This window comes from Myiozetetes cayanensis, unplaced genomic scaffold, assembly GCF_022539395.1.
Source record: "Myiozetetes cayanensis isolate MyiCay16 unplaced genomic scaffold, myiCay2020 scf6-25, whole genome shotgun sequence".
NCBI lineage: Eukaryota > Metazoa > Chordata > Aves > Passeriformes > Tyrannidae > Myiozetetes > Myiozetetes cayanensis.
In genome coordinates this window covers 21,464,465-21,487,213 of record NW_026087853.1, presented here as the reverse complement: position 1 = coordinate 21,487,213, position 22,749 = coordinate 21,464,465, and the positions used below count along the sequence as shown (strand labels likewise).

General features: G+C 47.4%; 3 protein-coding genes across 9 annotated transcripts in view; 2 read left to right on the top strand and 1 right to left on the bottom strand.

Moving 5' to 3' along the window:
* Nucleotides 1-17,374, top strand: part of FLVCR2 (FLVCR heme transporter 2) — a 37,510-nt gene extending 20,136 nt beyond the window's left edge. Inside the window, 5 exon segments of the mRNA XM_050336433.1 lie at nt 5,663-5,773; nt 6,182-6,287; nt 6,771-6,882; nt 7,324-7,379; nt 15,821-17,374. Of these exon segments, the coding sequence (XP_050192390.1) occupies nt 5,663-5,773; nt 6,182-6,287; nt 6,771-6,882; nt 7,324-7,379; nt 15,821-15,877 (442 nt within the window). The 3' untranslated portion in view covers nt 15,878-17,374.
* Nucleotides 17,375-17,890: 516 nt separating this feature from the next.
* On the bottom strand, nt 17,891-20,366 carry ERG28 (ergosterol biosynthesis 28 homolog). Its single transcript, XM_050336435.1, has 4 exons — nt 20,197-20,366; nt 19,928-20,018; nt 18,581-18,699; nt 17,891-18,411 (listed from the first exon to the last, which is right to left on the bottom strand). The coding sequence occupies exons 1-4, from the start codon at nt 20,327-20,329 to the stop codon at nt 18,332-18,334; spliced, it is 423 nt and encodes a 140-aa protein (XP_050192392.1). The 5' UTR covers nt 20,330-20,366; the 3' UTR covers nt 17,891-18,331.
* Nucleotides 20,367-20,612: 246 nt separating this feature from the next.
* TTLL5 (tubulin tyrosine ligase like 5) overlaps nt 20,613-22,749 on the top strand; it is a 152,193-nt gene continuing 150,056 nt past the window's right edge. For 5 of the 7 annotated variants that reach the window (XR_007631432.1, XR_007631431.1, XR_007631433.1 and 2 more), the window contains exons 1-2: nt 20,996-21,013; nt 21,196-21,369. Coding sequence is in view for 4 of the 7 variants with exons in the window: in XM_050335279.1 (XP_050191236.1) it covers nt 21,284-21,369 (86 nt within the window). In the remaining 3 variants the exon portion in view is untranslated. Of the gene's footprint in view, nt 20,701-20,871; nt 21,014-21,195; nt 21,370-22,749 lie in introns of those variants that run through there. The other 2 variants (XM_050335280.1, XM_050335284.1) reach the window with 2 other exon arrangements.

The following is a 22,749-nucleotide window of genomic DNA, read 5'->3' as shown; positions in this document are numbered from 1 at the left end:
TGACTAATACAGAGACTGGTAGGTCATTTGTTGCTGTTTCTAGATGGTTGTGTGGCACTGAGTTCTCATTTGGCAGTCCTGGAAAATAGAAACACAACTGTTAGAACTCTCAGAACTGCACTAGCTAACCATTCAATGTAACTTGTGTCTCTTTCCAGCCCAGGGCTAGTGGTAAGGTAGCCTCAACTGGGACTGCTAGACTGGATGATCTTCCTGATTCTCCATAAGTGAGGCTAGGTTGTGGCACAGAAGCTTGAAGAGCTTTGTTGCTCACCAGGCAGAGCTGGGACTTGAAATTTGGCAGAATGGGAGAGGGGAAAAAAACACAAATCCTGTATTTGTTCCACGTCCCCTGCTTCCATGGAGGGACCACGTAAATAGGCAGAGCTGGCTAACAGTGCAGAAAAATAGGACTATGAGAATTTATCCTACAGATCCCAGGGACTCTCTGGGGATAGATTTAACCTTAGGTGAAGAAAAACACTGCTAAGAATTTGTTCTCCATTGCAGACCACGAAATGGAATTCTGTGAAACTAGCACATTTTTTTTTCAGAGTGCTACAGAGTCTTTATTTAGCCCCATTTAAACGTCTATTTAAAAAAACTGTCAAGATGCCAGATGTTCTAGGTAGGTACCCTCCCCCTTCCCTCCATTGCTGAGATAGTGTCAAGAATGAAGTGGTAAGCACATGAAAATCAGGAAGGAGAGATATCAAGTCCTTTTTTTAGTCAGCTTGGAGAGAGAGGGAAGCAAATGAATGGGATCCAGCTGTGATTGAGGGGAGCAAGGGAAGGTTAATAACAGAAGGAATTGCAGAGCTCTACATGTGTGTTTGATCTTTACTGTACCATCAGCAGTTCCTTGAAAGGGTGAAGCTGTGCTAAGTCAGGCTTTCTCCATCTGTCATGCTTGAGCATCAAATGGCCTTTCATTCTTGCTCTTATTTGGCAGGCAAATCCCTGCAGCAGCCCCTGCTCCATTCTTGCTTTTGGAATTAGCAGGCGCAAATTTGGTCAATAAAAATAAATACATGAGTTACATAGTGATGAGCAAGCAGTGCCAGAACTAGGGTTGTCTCTGGTGGTGTGGCTTGTTGAGAGCAGCCCAGCTCTTCAAATGAACACATTTTAGAATCATTGAATCATTTATGAAAAGACTTTTAAAGTTTTGACATAAAGTTAAATGGGGCTCCTTGTGCATCCTTCAGGTTCCTGTCTCAGAGGAGGGATGGGGTTGTGACACCTGGAGACTGCTGGGTGTATTGCTATTTGTAGGGGAGTCTGGCTCAGAATGAGGTATTTGGGGACTGAATTAATCATCACTGCTCTTTGGCCATGCTTTGGTTTCAAGTGCAGTGTTCCCATGGCCTCACATCCAGCTGGTTGCAGTCAGCACTCTCCACTTTCATTACTGCATCTCTCTAAGTCAAGACATCAGAAATATCCGTCTCTCTCCACTGACTAGGCAGAGGACCCCAAGCGATGTTTTGAACTTAGGTCTGTATAGGTCCAAAGTGCATTAAAATTTGGGAGAGGAGGAAAGACTTGGATAATGGAGAATGGGGTGCTTGGATCTCTTCCACTGAAAGGTGAATGATCTCTCTCAGCCTAGACTGACTAGAAATTTGGGCCACCTTGTTGTAGCCCTTTCCCAGGTTAGTCCTTATGTTGTGCTAATGTCTTTGCCCTGTCCTTTCATATATTTTATATAAACAATTTACCAAGGCTATCCTTTTTTATGACCTTTATACAGGAAGAAAGTGGCATAAAACCAAGTGTCAAAGGATGAGGGGGTGGTGAAGATGAAACCAGCCTTCTCCAATTCATCTCTTCTCTGGTGTCTGACACCTCAGTGGCTTCAGCAATGGGATTCTTCTGGGAGCATAGGGACAAAGCCTTTGTTCAGGGTTTTGCACAGCCTGTAATGTGCTGTCCTCATGGCAAAGCCTGTGGAGGCCATCTATCATCCCAGTCAACAGTAGAGCATTCTGGAGCTGCACACAACATCCCAGAGAGCAGCTGTTGCACGTGGCTGTGCCCCTACCCCCTCCCTCCCCCACTTGTTCATTTGTTGCTTCAGATGTTGCTTGACTCGTGTTTTCACAGCTGCAGTCTGGTCCTGTCACTTTGGCTTTCCTTGTCCAAATGACCTTCTGAGACAAGGCTGGGCTGGGCCATGCCTGTTCCTTATTCTGAGGCTTCCTCTGGAGTTGATTGAACAGCGGGAGTTGTGTTCTTCATTTCAGTCCTGTTCCCTGCTCATGCTGGCCCTGTCTGGCTTTTTTCTTCCAAGGTCTCTCTTTTCTCACAGTCCCTTGCGTGAGCTCTTTAATTTGCCTCTTCAGAAGGGTAGGGAATGTGAGTGGGAGGGCAGATGAGTGTCAGGGCAGGTTAGGTTCATTTAAGTGACAAGCATGTTGGCTCCTTCACAGATCTTCCTCTGACTGTGCCACTGAGACTTGGCACCAGTGCCTTTGGAGCAATGCTTCCACATGGATGCATGGGGCTTCATTCCCAAACCCCAGGGTACAGAGTTGGGTTAACTCCAGCTTTCCTAAGGTGATGTAGCAGGATGCCTAACCTCCTAACTTATACACACTGCACTAGGCAGCCTGGTAAGTAGACTATCAGTTTTCCGGAGTCCCTATAAAACCATCCAGAGTCCCTATGAAACCATCATGGGAACAGGTTGCTAAAAACAGCAGATTGCAGTGCCAATGCCCTCTGTGAATCTGCTTCTCCTTTGTGCTTTTCTCCCTCTCGTAAGATTTATGGCTATGATAAGAGGCTTATTAAGCTAAACTGGGCATTCTTTCCATGTCCTAGTGCCCCCAGGGTCACAGAGCATTCTTGTCATCTAGCATATGTGGTGACAAAGGCCATTTCCTGAGTAACACCCTGCCCCACTGTCTTTCCCCAGCGGTTTCTTTGTTTTCCTATGCACCAGTGTCTACCAGTATTTCAGTTAAACCCTCTTAAAATTTTTGTGTCTAGCTTGGACTGTTGAGTACTAAATCTCCTTTTTTGTCATCAGTGGTATGCTCGGGGGAGCAAGGTCTTGCTAAAGTCTGGTCTAGCAGAAGTCTGCTTATGTGCTTGAGACTGTTTCCTGTGGCAGGAGTTGCTTCCAGGGCTGTCTGTTCAGCTCCCGTGGGAGACTGTGGTGAGCAGGCAGAGCTCAGGCGAGTGGCCCCAGGGCACTTCCTGGTCTGCGATTCCCACAGCACTCAAACCTGTGGTCTTATTTTTTCACAAGGGTCTGTTGATACATTTTATCCTTCTGCAGTCCTAATGATTTAGTGAGGTCAGCAAGGAAAACTCTAGTCCCCTAGATCCAGCTAAAGTGCATTAGCTGAGGTACCCATGGCAAGATCAGTTTGCTCTGTTGTGCCCCCCGTTTACTTCTGCAGTTTCAGTGGAGAACACCTTCAAGAGCTGTCTGCTTCTGTGAGCCTGCCTGCTCTAGTTCTCAGTGGTGCACTGCATGTTCTGGGAACTTCTTTCTTGCACCTTGACTAACGACATAGCATCAATGTGAAACAAAGTCCCAACCACATCTGGTCACTATCGTGTTCATCACCTTTGCTTGGAGATGAGGGGCCAAGTGCAACTTTTGGCAACTGTCATGACAGAATCAGATACAAATCACGCGGAATACTTGAATCATAAGCTTAGGAAACTGAGTGAGACTTTGTGTGACTCCTAAGACCTCTGCACTGAGCCAAAAACGGGCCGTGGGGAGAAAAAAAAAGCCAACAAAACCCAGCTGAGTGTCACTGCTGGCAACGACTAAACTTCTTAGGGTCACAGCCACCTCTTGGAGGCCTGTATTTTAGCACTGCTGTGTCTTTTACTACTGCTATGGTCTGGGTAGCCCAAGCACAGAGCTCTACTTCTAGCTTTGAGGTCCTTTCCTAATCACCTCTTTTCTCCACGGCTGCTTGTTAAGGCTTGGGAGACATAAGAACTCATGGGAGATATCTGAGGAACCTGTATTGAGCAGAAAAAGGCTTTTACTTGTATCTCTTTGACTTTCTGGGGCTGTTCTTTAATTGCCCAGTCAATCTTTTAGCTCTTCTTCTGCAGCCTCCAGGCTGTGTGCCAGCCATGTAGCAGCTCTCTGCAGTGAATTATAACAGAAGTAAGCCATCCCTTTATACTACCTTCACAGATGACTTTTTTCCTCTGTGAAAACATTGGAAAGAACATATTCTGGAGGTTAAGGGATTTAACTACTCCTTTGGTACACAACAAAATTACTTGTCACAGCAAAATGTTTAGTCTTTCAATACAATAAATGTGTCTGGTGAACCTTTGTAAGGATGGATCAATAGCTGAAGCCTGAAATTAGCTTCTAAAGTCTGTATTTGGATAAGAATTGACATATGGGTGTGACCCCACTGACTGCAGTCATTGCAGCAGTCAGGGAGAACAGAACCTTAGCTAGAATAGTCTGGATTTATCTCTAGTAATCAGGTGTACTGGAAGCATTTTGTTACACATTTTATAATACTGGCTACCCACTTGGAGTTGGATTTTTGGCAGTGGTCATTTGCATTAAAAAGGAAAAGTGAAAATAGTTTGAGTTTTAGTTTCTTCAGTAGAATTCTAGGAACTGGTATAAAACACATTCTTTAATGGATTAAGACTAAAATTTGGTAGAAAGTACACAAGCAGCTCATGGCTATACCTTTAACTTCTTCCTAAAAGACGATGGCAAAAAGGTTTTATTAACTCTGATAACTGCTTGACTATCAAAATCCTGGTGGAATTTCAGTCAGGTAAGGGATTCTCCTTTCCCTCCTAAAAACTATGTACTCCGAAGAGCTACTAGCTGCTTCTTGTACTAGAAAGAGCCTTGGTCTTTTTGATGTGGTAAGGGTTTCCTTGGTGTCTAGTCAGGGAGGACAATTGCTAAACGTTTTGGATCTTGTAAGGCTAGCCTGGACTGCTGCGTGTGTCTCACAGTACTGAGTCCACTGATGATCCTCGCGTGTCCTGGCTGTAGGTTTGGCTGTTCCCAGGATCTGCCTGGCATGCTTCCTGAGCACAAGGTCTCTTTGTCTCCTCTGCACAGGGACAAGAGCTTGTGGCTCAGCCGCAGTTGGCTGTGGAACTAGCACTATCCCATGGCTCCAGGGTGAGGCTGTGAGGGCAACCTGGCTTGCACGTCACCCTCCAAATACAGCAGGCAGTTTAAACAACAGAAAGAAGCAGCAACGAAGCTGTTTTGGACAGCACTGAAAAATACATGCCCATAAGACTGTAGCAGCGTTGACACCTCTTTCCTTTGCTTTTCCTGCTTGAGAGTGCTCCATCTCCTTAGCTCCTGCATGTTTAACTGGTTGTAGTACAAGGGGTGCCCGTGAAAGATTAGTGATTTGTTTTATTTGGCTTTTGTTCTCCCTGCCAAGTGGCATGTACAGTACATGATGAAGCACCTGTCAGTCCATGGTAGGATTTTCCTTCTTCTGCTCTACTGTGTACACAGGTCCTTCCATGCTCTCTGTCAGTCCAGTACCTCTGTCTCTGGTAGGAGTGGCAAGAGAGCTGTACAACTTCTTTTAAATTTTTTTTTAACCATGTGCTACAAGCTGTACCAAGATTTGCGGGCAACAAGGAGGACTGGATTAAATAAAAATCTGACTGGTTTTTCTTGCAGACAGACAACACTAGTCGTCTATATCATGTCTCTGGTGGGAATGATAATCTACACCTTCACTCTGAGCCTAGGCCATCTCTGGGTGGTCTTTGTGACTGCTGGCATGCTGGGGTAAGTTCATGTGCAAGCTGCTTTCCTCAACACACTAGAGGATGAGTAGGGAGGCCAAGATTGTGGTGTGTGAGGGACTGGGGAGAGATGTAGCATGTGCATGGCTCCTGCATGGTTTAAGGAAAAAATTATCTGCTCTTTCCATCTCTCACTTGTATGTGTTTCATTCGAGTCAGGGACCCTATTGTGACCCTGCTCAGCTGCCTTAATTGTTCCAGGCAATCAAGTGGAAACATTTGGAAAACCAGGGATACTGCAGCCCAATAGATGACCAAGGGACAAGAATGAAAAGCATGTTGGCCAAAGTGGCTGTTTGACCGTGCTGGGGGTGATGCACCTTAGAGCTCTGCCTCTTCAGTCTTCCTTCTGGCAGTTGCTGAGTCTTCCTTTCTATGTACTTCTTTACAGGTTTTTCATGACAGGATACCTTCCACTGGGCTTTGAGTTTGCTGCAGAGTTGACGTACCCAGAATCAGAAGGAACATCATCAGGGCTCCTTAATGTCTCAGCACAGGTAGGTGTGCTGTCTTCCCTTTGCTTGCCCCTTTTTAGGCAGAGATTAAATTGTAGTTCCAAGCCTTGACTTCTGTTTCTTGTCCATTTTTATGTAATGTGCTGTAGGTCTAAGCACCCCAAAACCTGGCTTTTTGATTTATGTTCCTCATAGCGTTTCTGTAGTGGCAAACAGAAACATTCTGTTTCTGTTTAAGAAAATCCATCAGGATGCCAGTCACCCTTGCCTTTTCCAACATTGCTCCTAGCAGCCTAGGACCTTGCTCTTCTCCAGTGAGAGGTGGGATTCCAATCTTAAGGGTCATTTGTCATCCCATCAGCTGCCTCAGGAGGTGCCTCTGGATGTGTTTATAACCAAACTTTAGCCTCACTAGGGCAACTATTTGGCTGGTCTGTATGCTCTGATACTTTGGTAAAGCTGGGAAGCTGTTTGGGCTACTTTATAATAACGGTACAGCTCGACACTGGCTTTGTTTGTTTGTAGATTTTTGGTATTGCCTTCACCATTGGCCAAGGGCAAATCATGGATCACTTTGGAACGAAGGCAGGAAACCTCTTTCTTTGTTCCTTCCTGTTGCTGGGGACCATTATGACAGGTAATTAGAATTTTCAGTGTTCTTCTGCTTTGACTTTTCCCCTTGGGCTTGGCATATGAGTTGAAGGTCTTTTGTGTGCCATGGTGTCTGCAGGAAAGGGCAGAACCCACATAGCAGTCCTGTAGCAATGCTGTTGTTCTTCTTTAAGCATTTAGTCTGTGTTACAAAGAAGATCCAAGGCTTCTTGCTCTGGCTGCTGGTAGGGTTTCAAGGTTGCACCTTCTGCATGCTGCAATAAGGAATCTGTATCCTGCTTGTTTCAGAAATGCCCTCAGCCTCATCCAGGAGAATGGTTTTCCTTGCTCACTGTAACATGGTCCTTTGCTCACTGTAACATAACAGAAGGGGCTTCTGCTGCTCCTTTGGGTCCTGGGAAAATTGATTTGGTCTCTGCATGGTGACTTAACTGCCTTCATGTCTCTCTTCCTCCCTCTGTTCCAGCATTCATTAAGGCTGATCTTCGAAGACAGCAGGCCAATTTGGAAAATGAACAGACAGTGAGTAAAACCCCCCTCGACCCCTCCTGTGCCCCTGTTACTAGCTCAGGACAACATGCAACCTATCTCCTTTCTAGGAAAGGGTCTGGCTTGTGGGGAAGCTCCTTGTTGGCATTTTCAGACAGGTGGATGTAATTCCAGCTCTGCCAGCTGCTGAGGCCTGTTTTTGCTCACTGTCATGCAGAATCTGTAGGCTCTGGTTCTCTGTGAGTCTGCAGGGCTTCACACATCTTAATATTGGCTAGGGCCAGATGTAGAGCAGTGCTGTGCTCACTTTTCTCCCCTGAGACCCTGATCCTTCAGTGCTTTGCCCTTTGTTAGAGCTGAGTAAATAGTTCTAGGCACCTAGGGTTATTCTTCTTATTCCTTGCCATTAGCTGCCAAGTGGGGTTCAGTGTATGTGACTGGAGGAAGCTGGGTTACAAAGCCCGAATGAGGGCTTGAGCAGCCTGGCTCCTCACACTTTGCAGAGTGCTGAGGACAAAGCTACTAGTTTTTATCTGCACAGCAGAACTCGGCTATGATGTCCCTGTGACATGCTGTGTAATAAATGCAGCTGTTTGCATGTGGGAGGGGACCTCTAGTGAACTCATTGCACAGATACTTTTAGAAGCTTTTCCTGCAGGGAAAGGGAGGGGACTGGTTGGTTGAGGCTATTTTCCTTATTGCTCTGGGCTCCTTTTCTATGACATTAGCAGAGATATCTACTCAGTGTTCAGGAAGCCATCAGTGACCATGACTAGCAAAGTGTGTAAGTCTCAGTTCTCTGCTGGCTGGAGTCAGCTCTGTTCAGAAGACAGTGCTGTCCTCATCCAGAGAATCTAACCAGTCCAGTCTGGAGAAAGACCAGAAAGTCCAAGAAGCAAGTCTTCTCTGACCAGTTGCTCAGGAAGGTGGATTTTCAATTACAAAATACATGCTTTTTAATTTTTATTTTGATTTTATTTTTACTGAACTGTCTGAGAGGGTAGGATAAGGGAGTTGATGCTACCTTGAGTAGTTCTTGTACATATAATTCTACACTAGTTGGATGAAAAAAGGCTGTACAACTTATCCAATTTGGATATAGGAGTCCCCTCCCCTCCACTGTAACCCTCAAGCTTGCGCAGTGGATTTTTTAGGTGAGGCACAGCTTGTGCAGAACTGGTCCCACTCTTTACTCCTGAGGTTCATCTGCCAGGGCCTAGCAAGCTTGGACGGTGACAGTGAGGTCCTCAGGATGTAGATTTGAATTTAGAGTATCCTTCTCTCGGATGGATGGTCTTACAGGGCTAAGCGAGCTCCATCTGCCCAGGTTTGAAATTAGGGTTGTCCTTCTCCTAGGATGACTGCCAGAAGTCTAGTGAGCCCATCCTGCCCATGGACACACTTTATCTGACCCTTTAGTTTTGACCTGTCTGGCACGAGAGACCCTACCGGAGGCAAATACCACCGCCAGCACAGCTCTCAACCTCATAAGGGCATACAGGCCTCTCCCCACTGAAATTGTTTGGACAAGCCCTTCCCTCCTTACTTTTCCCCCACAGCCTCCTACACTCTAACCCAGGGACATCTCCTTGCCCTAAACCCCCTTCCAAGATGCTATAATCCCAAAACAAACCATTCCTGGGCAGAAGCCGCAGGCAAGCCAAGCCCATCACATCCCACTCTCACTGCAACAATGCTGGAACAGAAGTGATCCTGACATACCCCTGGGCGGGGTGGGCACACATGTAAGGGGTCTCTGCATGCACCCGGGGCTGGGGCACCTCCCATGGCCCCTGCCCAGCCCAAACCCCCTAACCCCCAGAAAAACCCACTACTCACCCTAAACTTACCCATCCCCCACCCTACCGTGTCACCGCAAGCCCCTCCCTCCCCCCCATTTAATAACTTAAATATTATTTCTCCTTCTTTTTCTGCTTTGAGTCTTACAACTTTGGTTGATTTTAGCAGTGGTGAGCATTATGGTCTACAGGACCAAGCTAGAAGACAACTGCTCTCCCTAGTGTGAATGCAGCTAACTGCAACACACTTAGCTAAGCTGAGCTGGAGTAAAGACCAGTCTGTTTTGATACACACCCATTTGCTTGTATCCTTCCATTAACTGTTCTGAAGTCAAAGGCAGAAGATGAATTGTAAGGCCAAACCATCCTCTGCAAGCCCTAAGGCAGCAGGGCTGTAATGAGAGGTGCTGGTGGCATAGTGAGTTAAATCATAACATGTATGTGGAAGGCCCAGGAAAGTACCCAAGGTCATTTGGCAGTGAAGGTGAGGCATACTAGTACTAAGGTCCTTTCTGTTTGTCAGACATTTCTCTCACCAGACGAATTGTACATTTTTGCTTAAGCCATTTTTAGTATAAATCCTTCAGTCTAAATACTATTGTAAGACCTTGCTGCTGGAGGGGGAAGAGCATTGAGACCAGAGCAAAGGTGGCACGGGTGTCATTTTTATAATCCTAAAAGCCTCCAGAACTGACAGTAGTAAGAACCAGAGAGATGTGTGTGAGGTAACAGGTCTCAGTCAGTCAAGACTCCTTCCCCCAAGAGTCATGCTTTGAGGAAGTCATAATGGACACCCTCCATAGTCCCAAATGTGGTCTCCATGTGCCTGAGCTCACCTGGCTACTTTTCAAGCTTAACAACCAACCGCAGGTGCTCAATCTACTGAAGGTAGGCTAAATCTGGTATTTGGCACTTAAATGGATGGCTCAGCCAGGGATCAGCCAGCTGGGCTTGGGCATGTGTGCTGCTTTTGTGGAGAGTTCTGATGGAGTAAGGTATTGGAGCTTTTCTGTGTGGCACAGCTGCCTTACACATGCTTGGGTGATTTTACTGGTTTCTTCCTTTGCCTATTTCTTATTTTGCCCCATTTTCATTTCCTTCCCTACTTGCCTTCATATTTTCAGGGATGGTGACTTGTGACTGTTGTTACAGAGACTCCAAGGCAGCAATCAGATCATGGATTATGGGACTGTAGCTTGTAACTGTAACCCATCAATTCCCACTCCTGCTCACTAGCTTATACAGCAAGGTATGAGAATTGCACTAATCTACTTCTCTGAACACTCAGGGGGTGGCACAGGCACCAAGCCAATGGCACTTCTGGGGTGACAGCAATGGCCATAGAGTACCAAGAATCTTTCTGGCCTTCTCAGGTACTCACCTGAGAGGAAAGACAAGACAGCATCCAACAACAACGTGCAGATCCCACCAGACTCATATTGGATAGTCACAGAGATTCAAATAGGCGCAGCAAGGCAAAGCCTCGTGCTAGATCAAATGGAGAACTAAATTGTCAGTCAGTTCTTGGGGAGAGGAGGTATAGACATTTGGAGACTCTTCTTTGACATTACTTTTACAGTCCAGTTTCTTGGCTGGAGGTGATATCCAGAACCCTGTAAAGAGTGGGCTTCGATCACAGCCAGGGTGCATGGCCAACAAGAAGGAAGTTTAAAAACATCTAGCAGTAACAGAGTCATTGGGTTGGTGCCATTTGATATAAGAATGCCCAAAAATTTTAAAGCTCTGTGCTTGCTGGTCTGTGAATCTTGGTGGCACTTGGCATTTGCTCAGCTGTTGCTTGGGGTGGTATGCTTTATTACTCACTGTCCTCTGCTTCACACGACTGGCTGATCTGCCAAGTTAACCATGCTACCTTTGCTTTTCAAGGACTAACAGGCAAAACCAGAGTGAATTCATTGGGAAATCCAGACTTAATCCTGCTAGGATGGGGACCGTGAAGCTGCTATGCTTTGATGGAAGTGTGAGTAAGAGTCCCATGGGCAGGGAAAAATTCTTCTCCAGGTGGAGTGCTTCTGAAGCTGTCTCCATGCTGCAGTCTGGCAGTTTTAGAAGGGTGCACGTGTGGTGTTGATTTGGGACCAAGTAGTTGAGGAGCTGTAGCTGCATGAGCTGGGCAAACCCACTTGGGGTATACTGGAACTTTTTTGATGGCTGAAGTTTATGTCATCACCTTTGTCAGCAGACTTAACTTGGAGCAGTTACCAGTGTTACCACTGACATGTCAGTTGCCAAACAGACACTGCAAGCAAAGCTCAAGTATTAGGCTCAGGTATTGATGCCCTGTGTCAAAACTGCTTCTGTAAAGACTGGTCATCTTAATTGGAGATTCCCTTCTAAACAGAAGGCCCAGTATGCAGACTGGGACCTACTTCTTAGGGAATTTGGCTGCTTTCCTGAGGCCCATGTTAAAGATGTGAAGAGAAAGCTTCCTCCCCTGGTACAACCCTCAGATTATTATCCATTATTGATTTTTCAGCTGTGCAGCAATGAGGTCCTAACAAGTCCCAAGGAAAGGCAGATCCTGCTTGACTAACCTGATCTCCTTATATGACAGGGCGACCCACTTAGTGAATGAGGGAAAGGCTGTGAATGTAGTCTACCTGGATTTAGTAAAGGCTTTGACACCGTTTCCCACAGGATTTTCCTGGAGAAACTGGCTGCTCATGCCTTGGGCAGGTACAATGTTTTCTGGGTAGAAATCTGACTGGATGGCTGAGCCCAGAGAGTGGTGGTGAATGGAGTTACATCCAGCTGGCACCCAGTCACTACTGATGTTCCCTAAGGCTCAGTATTGGGGCCAGCCCTTTTTAATATCTTTATCAATGAACTGGACAAGGAGATCAAGTGTACCCTCAGTTTGCAGACAACACCAAGCTGGGCAGGAGTGTTGATCTTCTGGAGAGTAGGAAGGCTCTGCAGAGGGATCTGTACAGGCTGGATCCATGAGCTGAGGTCGACTACACGAGATTCAACAAGATAAAGTGCTGAGTCCTGCACTTGGGTCACAACAACCACATGCAGCACTGCAGTCTTGGGGAAGAGTGGTTGGAAAGTTGCCTATTGGAAAAGGACCTGGGGCTGTTGGTTGACCGCTGCTGAACATGAGCCAGCAGTGTGCCCAGTTGGCCAAGAAAGCCAGTGGCATCCAGGCTTGTGTCAGAAACAGTGTGACCAGCAGGACTAGGGAAGGGATCATCTCCCTATACTCAGTGAGGCTGCACCTCTTGTACTATGTTCAGACAAGACAGACTGAGGTGCTGGAGCATGTCCAGAGAAGGGCAATGAAGCTGGTGAAGGGTCAGGAGCACAAGTCTTATGAGGAGCAGCTGAGGGAGCTGTGGGTGTTTAGCCTGGAGAAAAGGAGGCTCAAGGGAGACCTTTTTGCACTCTACAACTACGTGAAAGGAGGTTGTAGCAAGGTGGGGGTTGGTCTCTTCTCCCAACTTACAGGTGACAGGACAAGAGGAAACAACTTCAGTTTGCACCATGTAAAGTTTAGATTGGATATTAGGAAAAATTTCTTCACTGAAAAAGTTGTCAAGCATTGGAACAGACTGCCCAAGGAAGAGGTTGCATCATCATCCCTGGGGGTATTTATAAGACATGTAGATGTGGCACTTAGGAGGCACGGTTTAGTGGTGGATTTGGCAGTGCTGGGTTAATAGTTGGACTCGGTGATCTTAAGGTCTTTTCCAACCTAAACAATTCTGTGAATCTGTAGTTGTTGCAAGGAGAAGAGTGACACTCAGAGTCAGTTGTGAGCTTCCAGATCATGCAGAGCTGTAGAGTTGTGCAGTCCTCACACTTCCCACTGAAGCACTGTGCCATTGGCTGTGTAGCAGGTTGTCTTCTATCAGTGCTCTCATCTGCTAATGGTTATAATTAAACAGATGTTGCAGTTAGTAGATTAAATTAGCCTAGTGGCATTGTGTACTCCTTGTCCTCTATTAATAAAACTGTAGCGTGGTCCCAACAATCCTTCCACTTTTGTCTACCTCAGTTCCCAGAGCTTCATCTGGGTTAGCTTTCCAATCTCAGGACATTTGAATCAAGCGCCCATTTTACATGATAATGAGACTCTTTATGTGCTCCCTGTGTTGTAAGTGCATCTGAGGCGATTCCAACGTTGTGCCTTAAGGTTTCATAGTAGTGTCAGTTGATTCAGCACACACATTATAATCATGAATATACTGTGTACTGCCTGGGCTCATTTCCTCCTGGTTTCCAGCATCCATGCAAACCTTCTGTCATTGTTTCTTTGCATTTTGGAAAAGCACCTTTGCTGATCTGACACAGGTTGTTTTGATTTAGGATTGAATTGTTCAAGTCTCAGGCTATGTTTGCTTGGAAATACTTTTAAGCTTTGGTTTCATTTGACTTAAGATTGAATTGTTCGAGGAAAGTCTTAGGCTATGTTTGGAAATACTTTTAAGCTTTGAGAGCTTTTAGGAAAGCAGCTATCATTTAGAGTGCAGGATTATAAAACGGCAGGACTGTCTTTTTGTTCAGACTGGGCTTTGCTAGGCCTCTTTGAAACTTGCAGATTTGATTTATGTGTGTTCAGGGCACTTGAGATTCCTATCTGCCCATCTAATAGAGTAGAAGATAAATTGATTTTTGTGTGTGTGAAAAACATATTCTTGATGACAGAGGATAAGTCAGGACTTGATCAGTGCCAAATACCTTTTTTCCTGGTTGTATGTTTGCCTGGATGCAAAGATTCATCTGATGGATTGCAGTGAAACACCCAAAATCATGTTGCTTTTCCTTCCAATTTAGTGTGATTTAGAGGCTGGCTTAGGGCATTAGGACAAGCATCCCCCCTCAGTAGCTTGCTGGATTCCCTTGGAAGCTGTACCATGCTTAGTCTCTAGTGAAATAGTGCCAATAAAAAAATGCTGTAATTTTGTATAGCAGGCATGAACAATGTGTACCCATGCTCTGCTTTCCAAACTTCCCTTCTCCCTTTCTTGTTTTCTGTGTGGCAAATAGCCTTTTCCATCTGTCCCAAAGCCATAGGCAGGCCATCTCTATGCCCTTTTCCAGTACTGTGACTGCCAGCTGTGAGAGCAGCCTTCCTTTCCTAAGGTGGTGGAGCCTTGCAAACTGGCTGATCTTCTAAAACTCTGCTCCTGTAGCTCCACAGCAGGTGAGTGGTGCTCAGGCACCAGAGGTTCTTGGGGAGCCTCTTCAGAGTTGCTAAAGTGCTTCCATAAGTGCATTCTAGTGGAGTTTCCCAAGTCTAAATGCAGTTTTCGCCTTATTCCTACGTGTGGCATTACTGCATGCATTCCCCTACCCCTCCTGCTTGTAGAAGTTACCTCTTTGCACTTCCTGGCTTTTGCTTCCCAGCTTTCACTTCCAGACATCTCTTTGAAGCTTTCCTGATCTCACTCCTTTGCTTTGGGATATTGCTGCTGACCTCTATAAAACCTTTTCACCTGCAGTTTGTGTAAGAGTCTACGCAAAGTGAAACTCTTTCATATCTCTTGCTTCCATGCTGCCTGGACTTCTCTTAAACTGCGCTGGGGATGTGATCCTCTTTCTCACGCACCTCTGACTTCTGCCTCAGACGTCAGTCTAACCCCACAGTGAGTAAACTCAGAGCCCAGGCTGCAGGAAACTCCACATTCACCCTTACAAGTCTGCATGCTGTCTTCTGAATTGGTGACAGCTGGGCAGAATCAGAACTTGGAGAGGTATCAGAAATCCCCTGGGAGAAGTCTCAGGTTTAATCCAGAAGGCTCAGAAGAGCTAATCAAGCTCCAGCCAGGAAGGCTGAACTGGAATTGTGAAAGTGGTGGTAACTGGGCAGCAGTCTCTGTTTTCCTTGCTTTTCCTCTGGGAAATAACTCTACAGCTCCTTCCATCTTAAGGTTTTGAGTAATCAGGCTAGTTCTTCTACAGGATTTATGGAGAAAAAAAACCTGTTTATGTTTGCTCTCTAAGATACGAGTGAGGAACTTTGAAGAAGGCATAACTCTGTGGAATTATCCCAGCCATAAATCCAAGCTGGGGATAGGGAAGAAGCAGGACAGAGGGTGCCAGTCCTGAATGGGCAGTGTGGGTGGGGACGAAAAGACTTGAAGATGAGCAAAACCCGCAATGTGTCTGGGAGCTGAGGCCTCAGACGTGCCAGAGGAAGGACACAGAGTTTTGTGCTGAGCCTCCTGAGGAGGCACAGGATGCAGGTTCTCTCTGATGTTTGCACAGACACTGTGTTGCCTCATGGCATGAGGGAGTTCCCACTGCCTTCCCTTGCCCAGGGAACTAGCCCTGCAATTCACTGCTTCGAGGCTGAGCTTGTGTCACAGTGAAGTGTTGTTGGTGAGCCGGTTGTGGGGCTGGTGCCATTGGAGGTATCAGCTCCACAGTATATTAGCAGTGCTTTGAGGACTACAAGCAAGTAGCCTAATGGAATTTGGACCCTTGCACTGCCCTGCTGCTCCAGTGACCCTTGTTTGGGCAGTCAAAGTGTCTGGAGAAGGAAGAGGGAACCAGCTGCACTCTCTGCGGATGGTGATTCTTTTTGGGGACTTCTGCATACTAGCAGGGAGTTAAAAATTAGGCAGGCTCTGGCCAGCTGATGCCTCTGAAGCCTGGGTGTGGCCACCCAGGATCCTAACCATATTGTTTTTTCTGTCTGACTTGCAGAAAGTGTTGCCAGAAGCTTACACTAATCCCATAGTTCTTGAGGAATCAAGGCTGTGAAATGGAGGGGTGGCAGAGCTGGGAGATGCAGCCCCCCCCTCATTCCCATCTTTGCTACCTGCACCACCCTCCTGTGACATGCGCCTCATAAACGGGAGGAAGCATCAGGACAGGAGTCCAGTGAACTGCTTGTGGAGAATGAAAGAGCAAAACAAGAAGGGGGCTGCTCTCTTCACTTATACCTTTGCATCTTGCTATTTTGGAGACTTTGCTGCTTGGGAAAAAAAGTTGGGAAAATCCACTGTGTCCCACCTCATCCCACCATGTATGCTTGGAAAAAGCACACGTGCTGAGAAAAGCCACAGTACCAGGCTGGCCCTGGCCACATGAGGGTGGCACGTTGCGTGTGGCTGTGTCTCCTCTCACAGGCCAACTGGGACATGAAATGCAGCAGCTGGACCATGCTTTGTGAGTAGACCTGCAAGAGCTTTCAGATGGCTCTTGGGAAGAGAGATTGGTCTGCCTCGGTGCCTGTGATCCTCTGTTGCACAGGTGATGGTGGAGGCCTCAGTACATCACCAGCAAGTGCAATGCAATGCACCAGCCACTGACAGCTCTCTTTGTGTTACTTGACTTTCCCAGATGAAGCACTCTTAGTTTGGATAAACCTCTGCTCAGAATTCACTGGGGTTAGCCTGATGTCCCTACATATTAGGAGTAATTGAGAGATAGCAATATGCCTCCTTCTACCTGGAGGCAAGGACTAGTTCTGCAACCTAAGACTAGCTCATCACTACATTAGTAACAGAAGTGAGTCAAACCACAAGTTTGACTGTCTTCCATCTTAATAAAAAAGTGCCTTTTGCATGTTTCAAGAGTACATAAAAACTTTTGTGAAGTGTTATTTTGAGAAAACCAGCCAAGGCTGTGTTGCTCTTCACAGCCATAGAGAGGGGTATGATGGGAATCCAGATTTGCTCCAGAGTGGAAGCTGCCCTCTTATCAGCATTTGTGTCTTATAGACATTACCCATCTGTATACTGTGTATCTTCTAAACATAAATGCAGATCCTTACATCACTTTCTCCTTCCTTTTCAGCATCCCAACCCTGGTGGAGACATTAAGTGTCCTTATACTCCTTAAATCATGCAGTTATTCATTTATCATTTGAGGGAGGGGACAAAAACTGTACTGAGGTAAAACAGTTAAAAATACTCCCGACATACCATTTTTGACAAAACATATTTTGCGTGAAATTATAACAGTCTTTTGATATATTGCATTTTGATACAGCCTGCCTGAGTTCAAGAAGTGTTTGGACAATGCTATCAGGCATATGATGTGACTCCTGGGGTATCCTGCCCATGGCCAGGTGTTGGACTTGATTCTGATAGGTCCCTTCCAATTCAGCATATTCTATGATTAAAGTCCTATCTTTGGTAGTTTGGGATTGAGGATGGGGGTTTAGAATGATTTTAAATAGAAGTTTTAATGTAAAAACATTTGAAGTGTACAATGAAACCTGACACATTCATATTAAATATTTGAAACAATCTACATGTGGCTCTTTTAATAGTATGAAATGTTTTGCAGAATGGAAAAATCATCTTTCTGCCCAGTGCTACTGCTGTGCTCTTTTCTTCCCTTCTGTGTTTTTCCTCTCTTTCTTGTGTATGTGAATTGTCTTCCCAGCTAGGAGTTCCTGCTGGTTCTTTCCTACTTTCTGTGTGCAGTCCACTGTTTTGGGCATTATTTTGTCTAGGTCTAAGCAACCTGTTCCTGTTTTCTCCATCTTCTACATTTATAGTTCGCTACACAGGTAGCTCAGTCCTTGCTCACAGATGCACACAGTTCAAATTTGCTTTCACCAGCGTGCTGTGGAAGGGAGAGCTGCAACAGCCCTCTTCATGTGTGTGTTGTGAGCAGTCAGACATGGAACTTTGTGGAAAGGAGTCAGGCAAAGGTAGGTTTGCTGTAAAAAGAGATGATGTATCCTGCAACATACAGTAGAAGCTGCTGTCGGCTCTAATCCTCCACCCACTTCTGTGTAGCAGAAAGACAAACATAGCGTGCTGCAGTTTTGTCATTTATTAGAAATGGCCCCTGACAAACACACACATGCAAGTTACACAGCAGTGCCAAGGATAGCACCTATTCTCTCTCTCTGGTCCAAAGTGTTCAGTGAATCCTGGGTAGCCCTGCACCTTCTCCCTACAGTTACAGTGGGAGAGAAGTCCTTAGTGCACTGGGCATGCCTGAGACTTTGCCTCTATCCAGGGAGTCAGTCACCAAGTGCCCCCCACAAGCCTGACACAAACTCCTTTGCATCTTTGACATCAGTCAGTTGTAATGTTGCACGGACAAGAAAAAAAGACTTGGTAATGAACAGTGATTGACAGAGTCCAACACTGATCCACCACTGGGACTGGTGTCCTGGAGAAGTTCAGCCGAGCTTTAGTTGAAGTCTGGCAGTGAAGACAGAAGATGACGCTGACCTATAAAGAGCCTTCATCTTCAGTTTTTCTTCTTGTTTTGTGACAGTGCTTCTACCTCCAGGTACTGCAGCCCAATCAGCATCCCCATAATAGAAAAACCTGTGATGGAGATACAGGATGAGTTGTGTAGCAAATGCTGGACAAGAGATGAGGCATTCTCTCCCACCATCCCCTCCCTGCCCTTAGCCTGTAGCTGCATGGGGAGTTTTTCTGGGGGTTCATAGGTCCAAGGAGAGTTTGTTGGGGGAGAATACAGAGCAATACTTACTTGCTACCATGAGGGGTGCCATAACTCCAATTGTCAAGGCTGCAGTGCGGTAAATGAAGACCTCGGAGAGGAAGTGAGCAAGGGCCAAAAAGAAGGTAAAGAGCGTGATGTGATAAAGGCTGTTGGAGAGCAGAAGAAAGCAGGTTATTATATCATACTATGGGCGTGAGTATGGTTGAGTGGAAAAGACGCAAACCTGCATGCTGTCCACTCTGCCCTCACTGGCAGCACAGAGGGTACTTGGTCCCTTGCCTAGTGAGGTGCAAAAACTCCCTGGGCAACAGTCGAGGGGAGAATGGGGCAGAGTGTTCAACAGTGCATTGGAAGTCACAGGCATTATCTGGCCTGAAGGCAGGTGAAGAGAGGAGAGCAAGAATAGGGCACTAGTGAAGTGAGAACTACATGCAACCACAAAAAAAGAGTGAGAACTGGGTGAGCAGAGAATTTAGGGTGACAGGACTTGGCATCATCACCCAACATATCTTCCCACCTGTGCTCTGCTATGCTCTAGGGCCCTAAGCTGATGAAAGGGAGCAGGTCCGAGAGATGCAAGATCAAATCCCGCAAAGGAACAACCGACTTATGTGGGTTTTGGGGGTAGTGACAATGCCAAATACCATTAACTGAATCCCTGCACCTCTCTATCTCAGACAAGCCTAGGCAATCCAAGGATGTGCTGCCAGATGAACAGTGACTTCTGCTGTGGGGCTGAGGGAAGTGGTAACAAAAGAGCGTGTTCTAGGAATCTCCAATAAAGGCTTTGCCTAGCACAGACCCTGAGTCAGCCTGCTTGGAAATCCCTCTCAGAAACATTTCTGTTAGCAAAGGGAGAAATGGCCTGCCTCCCACCTCAGCACCAGGCTGCACCTCAGGCTTTGTCCTCCACCCCAAGTAAGAGCGTGTGGAAAAAGGCAATGGTTAAGGCCACTGGAAGGGGGCGCCTCAACCTGCCACAGTCTTCACCTGAGCTGTCATAGAACAAAAAGTACTGAGCATCAGTCAGACCACAGCATTAGCAATTGCTTCATCAACAGAACAGAAACACCATTAGAAAATGCTTTCCAAGCTGGAGCTCAGAAATTTGTGACAGAAGCTCTCAGATCTACTGATTTCTGCTTGAGCTAAGAACAGAAATCAAGTACGCAGGCTGTCCCCTCGGAGGCAGAGGGGAGCAGCTGCTATCACACAAATCCTGCACTGCTATTTAAGCTTTTACAAGGGAAGGCTGTCAACACTATAGGAAGTTCAGAAAAAGCTTTTGATTCCCCACCTTCTCTGCGCTGCCCTCTAAGCTAGCTGCTCAGGCTGTGACTAGCAAGCAAACCAATCGGGCACTGCTTTACATACGTCCTGTTGCGGATGTCGATGGCGCAGAGGCAGCGGATCACCGACGACAGCAGAGTCCAGACGCCGAAGGTCCGAGCCTGGAGCCCGTTCACTGTGCAAGGAAGGAAGGAGCAAATGGAGACCATACACGGCCCCGCCTGCCACCCCCAGTCCCGCCGGCGCGGAGCAGCAGGCGGCTCCCGGGCCCCACAGGTGGGACCCGAGGAGAGCCCAAAGCCCGTGGCTGCAAGCAGAGCTGCAGGCGCCGGTGCGGCCGGCGCTGCCCTTACCGAGGCCGGGGCTGGCGGTGTACAGCTTCTCCGAGAGGAAGCCGTGATCGCGGAAGCTCTGCAGGGTGTTCCCGGCGGCGATGACGGACACCATGACGAGCCAGCTGCGCAGCACGCTCAGGAACCGGCTCATCCTCGCGCGCCCGGCCCCGGCCCCGGCCCCGGCCCGTTACCGGTGGCGCTCCCGCACCGCCCCGCGCGCGACACCGCCCCGCGCTGCGATTGGACGCTGCGCGCCGCTCCACGCGCGCGCCACGTGACGTCAGGGACACCCCCGCCAATCGGATCCCTCGCAGAGCGGGATGCGGCCCCGCCTCTCCCCGGGGCCCGGCCCCGCCCCCCCGCGGACACTGTGTGTGGGGGGGCGGTGAGCGCGCCTGCGCAGTGAGGCGGGGGGGCGCCTGCGCGGGGGGCGGGGCGGCCGCCCGTCGGTTGTTGTGGTAACGGGGAAGCGGCGGGAGGGGCCGGGCCCGCCGGGTGCGCTCGGCCCGCCGCGCGGGGCAGGTACGGCCGGCACAGCCACCCGCTGCCGTGCGGGTCCCGGCCTTCTTGCGGCTTCTGGGGTCGCCGGAGGTCGCCGTGCTCGGCCTGGCGTGGGGTAGGCCGGGCCGCAGCCGACCCTGAGGCCGCAGGTCCGCTCCCGCGCCGGTGGAGGCGTTACGGTGCCCGTCTGGCCCCGGGCGGCGGGCTGTTCTCGGCAGGCGTTTCCCGTTGGGCCGGGCCGACCTGGCGCGGGTCTGCGGCTAGAGGCAGGGCAGGGCCGGGCCGGGCAGGGCCGTGCTTCACCGGTACGCGCTCGAGGGGCTCTCGCGGGCAGGTGGGGAATAATCTCTTAGAAGGTGATGCTTCTTCCTGTACTGTCCTGGCTGGGAGGTGATTTACAGCCTGTAGCACGCTCATTGTCCTGTGAGAAATATGTACTGGCAGGGAGCGGGAGTTATTTCGTTTCTCTCGCTGCTCTGCTCAGCTGTGCATTCATGCTTTTAATCTTTTTTGCAGGTGACCACTCCTTCCAAGAGCCCTTGAATTTCCAGGAAGGAGTCTTGGTGGCTACTGAGACTGGGCTGTATGAAAACTGCCAGAGGAAATGCCAATCGGGATGGCTAAAGATCTCGAGGAAAGTGGCTCATCCTCAGAGGAGGAGGAGGAGGAAGATGCTATAGATGCACTGGAGTAAGTAGGGAAAAACCCTTTGAACTGTTTCTGTGTGCCTGTGCTTCCTGAAGGATTTTTACTAATCTGAAAAGACAGATGCATTTCTTACCCTCCTGCCTATAAAGCGGAAGATGGTTGGTTTGGGTCTCAGGCCTCTGGGCAGACTGCCTACATTTGTAGCCTAAAAGACCACCATATTCACCAGGGTTGGACTTGCAGCTTTTCCTTAGCTGCTCTGAAGTCTGTAGTTTCATTGATTTCTTTCTGTCATGTTCCTAAGCTGGGAACTTTTTTGATTATGTCCTTTTTTTTTTTTCTTTTGTTTGTTTCTTTTGTTTTGTTTTAGCTTTTACTGCTGCAGAGAATAGAAATCTATACAGTAGAATGATATACGATGTTTTATGTCTTTTTAAAAACTGCCTTATGAGAACTCAACTCCTAGAGTTCATGTTACTTACTAGTATAAGTAATTATGTTTGTTCCAGCTCTTTTTAGTAACCTTTTTTATCTTTGCTTATGAAGAAGTGGCTCCCTTATTCTTTGCCAGAGTGGCATCCCTTTTCTCTTTCAGCTGTAACATGTCCTGTTAGTTTTCGTTTGGGTGCATGTTGTGCCTGAGTGCCCAGTTGCAAACTGCAGCAACTTCAGGCATTTAGAGGAATTTCAGTTCATACCAAGTGGTTGGCTTGGACTTGGTAGATCCTCATGGATGGAAAGGTCCAGAACTGACTTCACCTAGAATGTAACTTTAATAGTGTGTCTGCATCAAGTGGCCAAGGGTTATGCTAGGAATGAATGACTGTCAGTGGGAGGATTGAGCCTTGCTGCAAATCCTCAGGACAAGCTTAATATAAACTCCTGTCCTTTTGCCTCAGCTCATTTCCCACTTACATAAGGCTCTGGCTTGTAGTGTAAATTCTGGAAGCTTCTTGGGTCCCTTCCAGTCTTAACAGCTAATTACTCCCCAGTAGTAGGTTTTGGGGTTTTTTTAACTATTTTTTAGAGGTAGTGGAAACACATGGGAGAGCTGTGAAGTTAATTTGTCTGGGTGATAATGGTAATAAGTTGGTTAAGAGACCAAGGCTACACTTAAGAGTCCTTGTCCTAGCTCTAGGAAAAGGTGGGGTGGAGATGCACCACCACCATCAGAAAATTGCCCTTTTATCTTTGTTCATGTGTTTTTAGTGTTGGAAGTGTTTTGTCTTCTCTAATTTCTCCAAACCTTTGGCAGACAATGATCTTGCACATTCTGTAGACAAATGCTTCTGTGTATCTCTGCCAGTCTTTGTATTTCTTCTTGTTAGTGTAGATGAAGATGTCTCCCCAACCCCTCAGTCTCTGGTTTTGGTTAACTTTTTCATGGTTTATGTTCCTTGCACAGCAGCCTGTTTTATTTGC

Bases quoted from the DNA above. Each gene is read 5' to 3' on its own strand.
- ERG28 (XM_050336435.1), bottom strand. From the start codon at position 20,329: ATGAGCCGGTTCCTGAGCGTGCTGCGCAGCTGGCTCGTCATGGTGTCC. The intron at 18,700-19,927 runs GTATGTAAAGCA...GCTCTCCAACAG, and splicing joins ATCGACATCCGCAACAGGAC to CCTTTATCACATCACGCTCT. The intron at 18,412-18,580 runs GTAAGTATTGCT...TCTCCATCACAG, and splicing joins GGCACCCCTCATGGTAGCAA to GTTTTTCTATTATGGGGATG.